At 42.2% G+C, this 12,597-nt stretch overlaps 1 protein-coding gene across 1 annotated transcript in view; it reads right to left on the bottom strand.

The window, feature by feature from the left end:
• Positions 1-12,597, bottom strand: part of HSD17B12 (hydroxysteroid 17-beta dehydrogenase 12) — a 136,617-nt gene that overhangs the window by 46,061 nt on the left and 77,959 nt on the right. Inside the window, exon 4 of the mRNA XM_024558740.4 lies at positions 3,128-3,235. Within this exon, the coding sequence (XP_024414508.2) occupies positions 3,128-3,235 (108 nt within the window). The remainder of the gene's footprint in view (positions 1-3,127; positions 3,236-12,597) is intronic.

The raw sequence follows: 12,597 nt of genomic DNA on the forward strand, positions 1-12,597 counted from the left end.
TGGCATTTGCCTGAGAGAAGACGGCAGATGCTTACTTGTTTTACATAACAGTTAAGAATCCAACTTCTCAACCTTAAGCATTTAGAGTCCGATCAAGTTACGTGACCTTTCAGTATAAATTCACACAATTCATGGCTGTTTTCTCTCCACTTATCTTATTGAAAACTTAATGTTTCTCTCATGACAAAGGGCTTTAGCATTTTCCTTGGTAGTTCACAAAATATTAATTTTCTTTATTAATCGCTGACAATACTTTGGTGGTTAACGCTTTTCAAACAAATGCAATGCACTGTGGTGATTTATTTTTCTCTTTATCATTACTGGTTTTGTTAATATTTGGTAGGAAAAAAAAATGCCTTCCTGTGACTTGATAAGGATTGCTAGATCTCACCAGAAATCAACCCATACATTTATTATTTTAGGGAATGTTATAAGAGGGAGGCTGACATTCAGCAGAAGAGGTAGGAAAATAAGATTATTTTCCCCTTACTAGACAGAGGTGGGGGTATGTGTGACCTGGATGTGGATGAGAGAGGGAAGAGGAAGGTAAAGGGGCTACAGACCCAGGTAATCATAGGAAAAAGAAAATACAAACATCAGACCACCCCCCAAGTACTATACCCACACTAGAGAAAGAACTCTAAGTTAGCTTGAACTATGACCTAGCAATAAGATAAAATTAGCTCATGAAGATTTTTAATAATTCCCTCAAAAATCTTGACAAACTAAAATTATGATGTAATATAAGTATAAGGTGTCTGCTAACAACTGTCAATAATAATTATGCAAAACTTATAATTAAGGAGACAGGTGTAGTAGAATAGGAAGAAATCTAAATGGACGGCCAGTTAGTAAGATAACGTATGTGAAAGTGCTGCTATAAATTTTAAAGAATTATGTAATGTTCAATATTACCTATAATTATTTGTACTATTAATCTGTAAACAACTAGGATTTAAAGTTGCGTGTATGTATGTATCTCAATAAGTGTTCAGTCAGAACTGTTTAATTATGGGATAACTTTAAAGTGTTATCTTTCCCATTAGAACACTACACTGCATAATATCAGGCGTTTTTTGCTCACTGTTGTATCTTCAGTTCATTAATGAATGAATGAATGGGGGTATTACAACCTGCTAACTCCCAGGACGCAATTTACTAAGGAGGCGGACTACAAAAACAGTGGTTACATTAGCACGTGTGGCCTAGGAAAATATCAATCCTTATGTCTAAATATGACTGTTTACATGCTGACACAAGTCCCAGGACTCCAGGAGCAGGGACAACATGCTCGGCAACCCTGTGCCCTGTGCGCTCACCCTTAACGGATCTAGCTATTGTGCCTAAACTTGTACTGTACACTTTCCCTATACCAAGTCCGGGGAGAATCTTGCAGTCCTGTGGCAACCAGATGCCCAATATTTCCCATCTTCAGTGGCATCCTTCCTAAGCACCTGGAGTTTCAAAGTGACCCAGTAAAAAGCAGCTAAAATACATGTAAAGCTAAAACCAATTGTGATGAACTAAACGACTTCTGAAAGAAAGTTACCTTCTCCAAGAACACAAGCTGAAGGTAAGTCTCCTGTCATCAGGGCTCCTCCATCCTGTCTCTGCCGAGGCCAGCCTTCCTCCTCCAGTGCTTGCCCACTTGGAGGGGGTCAGGAATGGACCACAGCACTGTCTGTCCTAGCTAATAAGTTATAGCTGCTCCTGATTTGCAAGTTTAAAAAAGCCAAGAATTTACAGATATTAGAGGTGCTGCGGGTATTCCAGATCTAAGCTTAGGTCTAAGAGGAACTGTGGAAGGCTCCAGGCAATGCTGTAAGTACTAAAAGAACAAGGCAAAAACTAGAACTGTGTCTTCATTCATGTTTTGCTGCTGGCTCTCCTGCAAGTCGGAGAGTCACAGTGTGGGGCACGGCGGTGTGTGACACGGACCAGTCAGGAGCCGAAAAAAGATGGCATGTCTAGGCCAGGGTTAGTCCCAGGTCCAAGGGTACTGTGGAGGGCTACACGTGTTTACCTTGTTTTTAAATTGCCTTTTCAAGAAATTATATAAAAGATTGTCCTTTTGTAGTATCAATGAATAAAGGAAGTGGATCTTGAAATAAGAAATGCTAGAAAACATTTTTAAAGCTTTCCTCTTTGTTTTTCCTCCTTTTATAGCTCAATAAAGAAAACAATGGCAATCACCAGGTTCACTCCAATTTAGGCAGTGAGATAAAGGGGTTTAGTGCAGGGAAGTTTCTCTGAACTACACACCCTGTTTCTTCCTAGTAATGTCTCAGAGGGTGTTGGACAGCTTTTCAAAGCCCTTTTCCTTACCTTAAAATCCGGTGAATCTTTTTCATAACAACGTACAATACTTCCACATCTAAGAAAACCACTGGTTTTTGGCGATTAAGAGCAAGGTAGCTGAGGTGTAACAAAAGGGAGTAGTAGACTTAGATTAAAAAGAAAATAGAGGGCTGAGTACCAGTTGTACCGCTCAGTCTTTACGTGACCTTAGGAAAGAGCACCTAGTTCTCTAAGCCCTGCCTTCGGCTGGGGTGGTACCTCCCCCAAAAGGGACAAAAAATGGTCTGGGGTAGGGATATGAGATCGTACTCTTTCCATGCGCCAAGCACAGGTATACATACCTAAATGAGGCGTACAGTGTATCTCATTAGGTGTACCTGCATACCTCATTTAAAGTTTCACGGGGAAAGATTAGGGGAAAAACAAGTCGTAAAAGGCTCCTGGGGAGGAGCGGGTGACAAGTAACAAAATGCTGAGAACCACTTTTCTAAGCCTTCGTTTCTCACCTGTAAATAAGGGTCAGCATCCTCTACCTTAAAGGGTTATTGTGCTACAACTATAAATATATACAGAGAATGAGACACTGGAAATAAAGCAGGCGGGGAAAACAAGCAAAAGCAGAATAGCCATTAAAATATAATGAAAAACACAAAGATTCAAGTATAATAGATGAATATCATCTAATAATCAATTATATTAATAAGACAATATTCGTCTCACTAGCCATTTTACCGACGGAACACCAAACCTCTGAAAAGAAAACATACGATCATAGTAGAAGCCAAACAATAATGCAAGAAGAATCTATACATGTGGCAAAGATACGAACCTAAAACGCCAATATTAAGACCCGCCAAGCTTGTTTTAATTTTTTCATAAATATCTTCGGATACAAAGTCAACAGCAATGGTCTTTGTTTCCACCTTGAATTTCTCTCCTAGGGAAAAAAACACAAGTGGAGAGAGAGGAAAAAATTAATACATGGCAATGAAGCATTTGATGACATCATCCTTTCAAACTCTTTTTACCCCCAATTTGACATAAAATTTAGGGCAGGATAGTTGTAAGCGCTCAAGAGGCCATCTGAGAGAGGAGACAGAGGCAACACAACAGGCCTGCAATAAACATTCCGGCGTTGTCACGAAGCTGGCTGAAGGTCCCTCAATCAGCTCTCCTTCCAGAAATCAATAATGACTACCTCTGAGGTCCTTAGGGACGCATGATAAAACATGATTCATAGCACAACGTTATACACTCTTTATATATCACTGTTCTGTGATTTTAACGACAATCCAATACTTCATCATCTCAGGAATATGCCTTTATGTTGTGAAATATTTTGAAGTGTGAAATATGAAAGCAAAAGTCCATCTTATTAAAATGAAAGCAAAATGAATATGATCATACTGGAAATTAGGAGCTCGGTCAATATTAATAGTCACCACATTTAAAAATCCACGCAAAACTAACAGAGCTACAAAGTGACCCAGGAAAGACTGCAGGGTTCTACTCTGCACAAGACCATTCAAGTCCAAACAGAACTCATGGAAATAACAGGCTGAAGGATGAGACCCCGGAGACACACAACTCATTGTGGTGTCTCTGAGGCGACGATAATGTCGATGTCTGCCCTCACTGGTAAGCACCTTTGAGAAGGTGGCACGGACTGTGAGGCCACCCAGACATGGGTACCAACTTCATTTCCACACTTATTCACTAAGTGAAGTTGAGCCAGTCACATTACCCTCTTGGAGTGTCACATGTCCCATCTGAGCCTGCCACATCTCCATCCCTGTGAGGTCCAGCATCCCCTTGTGAAAATGAAGGTGATACAACCCAGCATGGCGCGAGGCTCAAGGGTCATCTACAGGCACACGGGAGACAATCCGTAAATGTCAGTCTCCCCTTTCTGCACCTGACCCCACTCACATCACTCAGTGAAGGTCAGTGGGCTACGGACGCTTGCATTTGGAACTCGGCGAGAAATCGAAAGAATGAATGTGAAAATCCAGCTTCCAGAAATAAAGTTTTCTCCATTCGCAGTCAATGGGGCTCATCACAGAGTAGGCAGCATTAATCCACAAAGGAGGTTTCCACTCTTGATCCAAAAGGATTTATATTTAAAACTAAAGGTCTGGTTCATCAGAGGTGTGGTGTTGCGTTCGACTCAATGGAAAGTATTGACCCTGGGCAGGAATCAGTGGATAAACTAGAGAGGACACTAACTGACAGGGAAAACACCTTATCCGGTGTTAAAGGTATACCTCCCATTCCAGCAAAAGCGAGTTACTGTATGTGTTCGTGTAACAGAGAGCCAGGCAGGTACACAGCAGCCAGTTCACAGCAGCCGGTCCAACCGGTCTTACTATAAACCCTTCGCAGAACTCACCACAAGTAAGTAAAGAACCCTGCCTTTGTAAGAGCCGCAAATTCATATGAGAAAAAATCAAGAGGCTGAGGCTTTTATTAAATGTAAAATTTATTCAAGGATAAAATAAGACAAATTTGTCTCTTTATTTTGAGAAGAGCAAGGTATGTTGCCATACTGCACCATATCCTGACATTTAGGAGAATTTCTCTCTGGTAATAAAAGCCACTTCACAACCCCTGGTTCAGATTTATTCTTTTAAATCTCACAGGATTTGGTGAATGCACTTACATTAGAGTCTGGTATAGATGTGCTGCTAAAAAAATCCAGAGACCCTTGGAAAGAATGTTATTTAATAAGAACCCGCAAGTAAGCCCTGTCTTTGTGTTCACATTAGGATAAGCAAGATGGCTTCTCATGCAAGTTTTCCAGGATAATTAAAATTTGAACTTCGCCTGGATTACCATGAATCATGTTCTAGTTCAGCCAACACTGTCGCTTTTCTCTTACCTTCACTGCCTCTACCGTGGGCTCTCTCTCTTTTTTACTGTAGGTCGGATCTAGTGCTTCCCCTCCTCACGAGCCTCCAACGGTTCCTTCTCCCTTACAGCCCGAGCCAGAGTCTCGGGCAGCAACCTGATGTCTCTCTGACATCAACTTGAGGCCACCTGCGTACTCCCTCAGATGCTCCCCAGCTCTAGGCACAGGGGCCCCTAGCAGTTCTTTGAACACAGAATGTTCTCCAAACACACTCAGAGCTTCTGCTCTTCCTGTTCCCTCAGCTTGGAATGCTCTTCCGAATCCCTCGTCTCTGTTGGGTCTGCACGCAAACGTTACCTTCTCAGAGAAGCCTTCCCCGGCCACCCTCTAGAGTGCCAGCGCTGCTCCCCTCGAGACCTGCGCCCCCCTTCCCTGCTTTGTTTGATCCCGACACACCGACCCCCTCCACCACACTGTCTATTTTTGTAATGCACGTGTTTGTTGTCGACTATTCCCACCAGAAATAAGCTTTGTGAAGACAAGGACTTTGGCTGTTTTGTCCAGTTGTTCAACAGTGCCACAAAGGACAATGTTTCACCCTCCTCTCTGATTTCCTTAGGCTGGCTCCCCTCCTGGTTTCAAGAGGGCCACTGCCATTTAAAGTGTCCCATGCAGAAGGCAATGTTCAGAGGTGGAAATGGGGTGTCCCTGTTAGATGCCCCTTCTACAGTGAGGAAGACTCCCCCAGAAGAATCCAGCAAGTTCCTCTCCCAGGATTATGGTGTGCACATTACTGACCAGGCCCATGGACAGGCTCTGAGGGTCCCGCAAACTGCCCCTACGGCCACCACCACGTTGTGTGAGTCAGAAAGAGCAGCACAAACACAGAACAGGGCAAGAGTGGTCTCTCTGGCACAAGCAATCCAAAGAGGATGATGACAGGTGTTCTGAAGGGCTGAGGTAGGAGGTAGCTGGCTTCCCCAGGACCTGAGAAATAAGTTTAGGCATCCTCCCCCTCCCCGCAGCCTGTCGGCCCTCATCTGACCCTGCCAACAGTGGTCCAACCAGATGAGCAAGAATCCTCTACTTTGAAACAGCTGCACAAGGGTATATTAAGCACCTGGAACAGCAGTGAGTACCGTATACATGTGATACAGCACAGACCCATACACATACCCATAATTTCCACCTTCACACCTCCCAAACCTGAGCTCTTCGCGAGGCACCAGTCCACGGCTCAGGAACAGCCCGGTGCCAGGGAAGAACCTTTCCAAAGCCTCTGGAGAGGTGCTTCCGAGTACACTGGCTGGCCCTTGCCCAGCACAAAGGCCCAGTGGATGCCAGCCTCTGTCACGCCTGTCCCCCAGGGCGGGAGCTGTGATAGTTAAGAGTCTATACCCTACAAGTGTGCAGGATAAAGACACATACACAAGTGAATTTGGAGGTTGCAATGGGAGGAAATGAGCCACTCATTTGTCCCTTTAAGAAACCTCTGGTTGCCCCAGCTACTGGAGTGACATCAGCCTCCGGGGTGTGCCTCTGGTTCAGAGTCCCCTGAAACAAGATCACGCCCATCCCAGGACATCCATATCCAGCGACTAATCAAGGTGGGAGGATAAAGCCATCAGACAGCTTGTACCTACCACATTCTGATTCCAAAATTACAGTCTGTTCATTATACTACTTTTCTATTCTTTCATAATGCCCCAGGTTTAATTTTTCTAGCTTTAAGATAAGTTAATATTTCTGGCAACGCAAATCTCCACTATTATTACTCTTTTTCAAAAGTTTATTGGTTATCTATACTTGGATAGTCTCAATTTTTATTAGGGCTGCATGAAACATTTCAATTAAATTTTTGAAGAATGAAAATGTAGCATTCCCTCCAGGCTCTCCATTTATTCAATGTCTCACAGTAGAAATCTCGTGGTTATAAGTTCTTAAAGAAATTAAAGAACTAAAGAATTCCTTGTTAGGCTACTACACACCATTATGCAAAGATACTCAACGCTGCTGATTATTCCTACTGATTGAAACCATTCGGTATTTGGAATTAAATGGGCTGGCGTCCCGCTACGTACAGTTGTGGCGAAATGTAATCATGGCCCCCTCCCATTTTTCTGGTCGAAATGGCTCTGAGATGGTCTTGGCCTGCTGCTCCCAGCCTAGTGACTAAAACCAAAAATTAAGAAGCAAAAAAACCCTTCAATAATTGACATAAGCTGTTCAAAGCAGTCAACTCACCAGAAATGGAGGCAAAAAACCAAATCTGGCTTAGATAGTAGGGAATGCAGCTAAGAACTAGCTGGGTGGGTGATACCATTTTTCCCTTTTTCATCTGCTATTCCCCTGAAAACCATATAATCACCATTGTGGGATTAGAGAGAACAAATATTACGCATAACCACAGAGACATGTGACGGCACATGTCCTCACTGCCTGGAGCCACTCCATCACCTGCAAGCATGGGTATGCCACGCCGACAGCCTCGTTGCTGGTTTTCTGAGAGGACCCTGAGTTGGTTCCAGGTGGAGTCTGGAAGTGACAGGACAGGGACTGTACCTGTAAGTAGTCTCAAGATGCTGACAAAACACTTCTCAATATGGAAACTAAGACGTTTTAAGGTTCAAACTTAAAAAAGTCAAGAACATATTCTAAATGGCCTTACGTTTAACATACTTCTGGTCTGGCCATCATTACTTTCATTTTGCTCAGCGAATTAATGTATCTTAAATCTCTTTCTCTAAGAATACACTTACGGGTCTTAGAAAGACTTTCTGCATTTCCCCCCCTGGATGTGTGGGGATATTAGATCTGAGAATGCTAGAAAGAAGGTCTAATCTACATAAACTCATGCATTATTTACAATTTTTCTATTAATAAAAACCAACGATAATACATTAATTCATTTATCCCTACATCTGCTCCAAAGAATCTGTTTCCCCCCCTAAATTTTAGGTACTATCCATTATGAAGGTTTGTTACACGCACCCTCCCCCATCTTTTCCATATTATAACTTCCATCATTTAAGACTCAAATCATGTCACCACCTGTGTGGACTGACCTTTCACGATCCCCATTTTCTCCAAGGCTAAGCTGTTGATACTTCCTCTCTTGGCTGTGTTCCTAGAGACCAAGCTTCCATACAGCCCTATTAAATACTACCAGACTACATTATTCAGCGAGCCCCTATTTCCTATCATCCCACGTGATCTTCGTCTTCCCAGCACCTAGCACCATGCTTGGCATATCGGAGAGGCCACTCAAATGTCTGCTGACTGACTAAATACATCCAGGGCCACACTGCAAACTTACTAAATTCATCTTCGCACAGTACTTCTTGAAGACTTCCCTATAAAAATAAAACTACATGCTGGTAAGAGATTGAGATGTAACGTAACATAAGGTACTTACTATATGCATTTTAAAGCATTAAGATAAATTGAGAAACAACTCAGTTCTTCCATCTGTCCTACATGGACACAATCGGTCTCATAAAAATAGAAATATTTTAGAATTTTCAGAAACCTTAGAAACCATCTGGGAGCTTAACTCAGGGTCATGGAGATGATGGTTGAAGACATGTTTGTCATGGACCCCTGTCCCTTTACCCAGTCCTGAAAAAGATAATTAGGGAGAAAGCAGAGATTCTTGGAAAAACATTACTCTATCCAATGCCTACCAATTTTATCTTCTTAAACCTAAATTCATTAAAATCAATTTATAACTAAAAATGTATTGCATTTTTTAAAACTCCCTCCATTTTGATATAAAATGTTTTACAATATTCAGAGATGTAAAAAGCACAAATCTTTTGTACTTTTGCTAGTTTTAAGGAGAAAACAAACAACAGAAAATTCTCTCCACTTCCCTCTTTTTCTTATTTTCGTTATTTCACAGAGGTCTTACCTCACTCTACTCGTCACCCCTTGGGGTGAGACATCCCCCTACAGAGAAAGCACTCCCTATGTAGCTCTGGAGTAAAGGTGACTGTGCCCTAGAAGGGAATAATTTTTCTGACTCCATTTTTAAAGGTCCATTTAATTATACCACATTTTGCCATGTATAATGCGCACTTTTTGAGGGAAAAATGAGGTCATGCATTATACATGGGTAGTACCTGAAATACCTTGTATCTGTTCTTGTGTTTTGTAATTATTTGTTACATAAAATTTCTTGTACCATAATATGTTCAAAAAGAAATGCTAAAATTCCTTTATAATATAAAAGACAAGTATCTAAATATAAATAAATAAATAATTGAATTTAAAAATTAAAAGGAAAGACTTTTTCCTGAAAGTTTGGGCCAAAAACGCGGGTGCACACTATACAGGGCAAGATTCTGTAACTGTCAGAGATGCTAAACAAATAATGGTCCATTTCTTCTCTACATTGGCCGTGAAAATATACCTGCGATAATTTTAATCTCATGAAGAGAGTAATGTTCAGTCAAATCATAAATTTATCACAGTAGCATTAGGATTCCATCCCAAACCAAAAATTTCTTTATTTTAAGCCAAGGGTATTATGTTTCATTCATTAAAACCTATTTAACTAAAACAACCACCTGCAAGAAATAAAACAAAAACCATATACCATGTGAACTTGACTATTGTTAGGGCATGAATAGGACCCATTTGTTCTTTTGAACGCCCTGAATTCTACCCTTGGCTCAGGTATTGTAGACCCTTGGACAAGCCATCTTTGAAGAATTTTCAAATAAGGACATATATTTTCTACACTTGGGGGAAAAAAAGGCCTGCCAATTGAAATACCTAAATTTTATTTGTGAGGTGAGCATAATGCAAAAATATTCCTAACATCACTACAGTTAAGATTCCAAGATGATGTTGCTAATGCTATGGAAGCAGAGTGTTCTGGACTGAATGTCTGTGTCTCCGTAAAATTGATAATGTTGCAGGCCCACCCCTGAATATGATGGCTTTTGGAGGTGGAGCCTTTGAAGCTCACGAGGTTCAGATGAGTTCATGAGGGTGAGGCCCTCGTGACGGAATCGGAGTCCTCCCAATAAGAAGAAGATAAGAGCTCTCTCCCCACACACATGCACCAAGGAAAGGCCTGTGAGCACACAGTGAGAAGGCAGCCACCTGCAAGCCAGAAAGTGGGCCCTCACCAGGAACCGAACCTGCCAGGACCTTGATCTGGGATTCCCCAGCCTCCAGGGCTGTGAGAAATAAATGCCTGCTGTTTAAGATGCTCAGACTATGATTTTGTTATCACAGCTCAAGTTGACCAAGACACAAAGTTTCTCTGATGAAGCATGGCACGCACTTAGAAGCCCTGGACTTGGTACCAGCTCAGTCACTTGTTGGCCGAGGGCCCTTCACTCAAGCCTTTTAAACTTCGGGAATTCTATTACTACTAACACCCACCCTATACAGCTCTTGTGAGGATTACATGTCATAGCACAGGAGAATGTATTTTAAGAAACTATAGACTCTTCTACGGATGTTTTCTTATACCTGCCAATGTCTACAAAGATGACTGCATAACACGTGGTTGTGTATTCCTGAGTAGCACAGACATTATCTGTATCGTTGACTCTTTTCTCTTGGCATCAGATGCATACCCATCTCTACTTTAAAAAGCAATCTGCTTATTACTGTCTCAGCCACGGACTCAATGGTCATGATATACTATTTTTAGCCATAGCTTCAGTGTCCAAGTATTTCTTTGACTCAATTTGCTTGTGATTAACCTTTGAATTATGTTTTATCTACTCCAAGAGGCACATTTTTATTCACTGTTTAGCTCTGAAATCAGGATGCCTTCTAATTGACGGCATGCCAGTTTCACTGGCAATTTTTATTCTTAATGCTGATAAGCTGCATCACTGTTTCATGATCGGCGGTGTCTCGGATTTGCTGGAGGAAGCATAGAACCCTGCTGACATCCACCCTTCTCTTTCATGACACAAAATGAACTGAGGACAACTCCCAAATGCAAGATTCTCTGGTGCTCATAATACTCCACCACTGCCACTAGTCAAGAAGGCAGAGTATCTCCCGTCCTAAACTCAGGCCCTCAAAGCCCTAGCATACACTCATTCATTTATTCAGGGGCACGGGCACTGGCAACCGGGCAAAGCACCTCGCTCCATACATTCTCAGCTCTATGAGGGCAGGTCCATGTCTGGTTTCCTCTTTACCACTGCACACTCAGAGCTCACACTACCAGGCACACTATGGGAGCTCACTAACTAAGTTCCAATTGAAGGAATTCAAGAAGTACACACTAAGGGTGCCCACGTGTCAGACTTTACCCTGAGGATAATAGCAGATACTCTCAAATAGGTCATATTTAGGTGAAGGAGTTCGGTGTGAACCCAACTGTTGCTTTAAAAATATGAACAAAGCATGCAAAGAGACAGTAGCTCATGCTTGCAGAGTGGGATTTTAAATAGGAGGTGACTCAATTTGCATTGAGTCCTTAAGTAGGAATCGGCCATGCAGAGAAGGGGGAGAAGGAGGCACAGGGAGAAAGTGGGGAGAAGGATCAGCACGTGACAAGAATCCCTGTGGATAGAGTATGTGGTACACAGAGAGAAATGGAAGAAAAAATTCTGTGGAAGGAAGCTGGTAGAGGTTGTGTGTACCAAAATAACAAGCAGGGCCAGCTACATAATTGTGGGGTCCTAATAAAAACACAGGTCCCCTGTTCAAAAATTATTAAGCATGTCAAGCCCTGGCTGGGTAGCTCAGTTGGTTACAATGTCACCCCTATATGCAAAGGTTGCAGCTTTGTTCCCTGGGTAGGGTACATACAAGAAGCAACCAATGAATGCACAAATAACTGGAACAACAAATCAATCTCTCTCTCTTTCTCTCTCTCTCACACACACACACACACACACAAATCAATCAATCAATCAATAAAAAAAGAAAGAAAGAAATTCAAGATGGCAACAGCAGAGCATTAAACCAAGTCTGGCCCTTCTAAGCAGAGTCCTATGTGAATGAACAAGGCATGTGGCCCTGTAACAAGTTTACATTTCATCCTACGTGTTATGAATACATAGAGGAGGCTTTAAGCTAGGTAGGAAGTGACAAGATCACACTTGTTTTTTAGGAAAGAAATGCTAGTGGCAGGAGGGAGGGTGCATGGCCTGTTACAAAAAGCGATGGTGGCGGGGAGAGCACATAGCAGCGGCCTGAGTCCAGAGAGAGAGAAGAGGGCCCGGAAGACCGACGACGCACGGGTGAAAGTGGGAGGCAGGCCGGCTCAGGGGGACGTCAGAGTTTCCCCACTGATCAGACACATGGCTTTAGGGAGAGAGAGGATACAGTGGTTTCATCCATTTGCTTTAGAAATCTGGTTCATAAACCATCATATCTTAGAACTAAAGCAGTCCTCGTAATTCCACATATAAGGCAATATTCCTGTAATTATGGCTCAGCCTATTTTCTATCATATAAAATGTTTCTCTGTT

The sequence above is a fragment of the Desmodus rotundus genome, chromosome 5 (genome assembly GCF_022682495.2).
Source record: "Desmodus rotundus isolate HL8 chromosome 5, HLdesRot8A.1, whole genome shotgun sequence".
Lineage (NCBI taxonomy): Eukaryota > Metazoa > Chordata > Mammalia > Chiroptera > Phyllostomidae > Desmodus > Desmodus rotundus.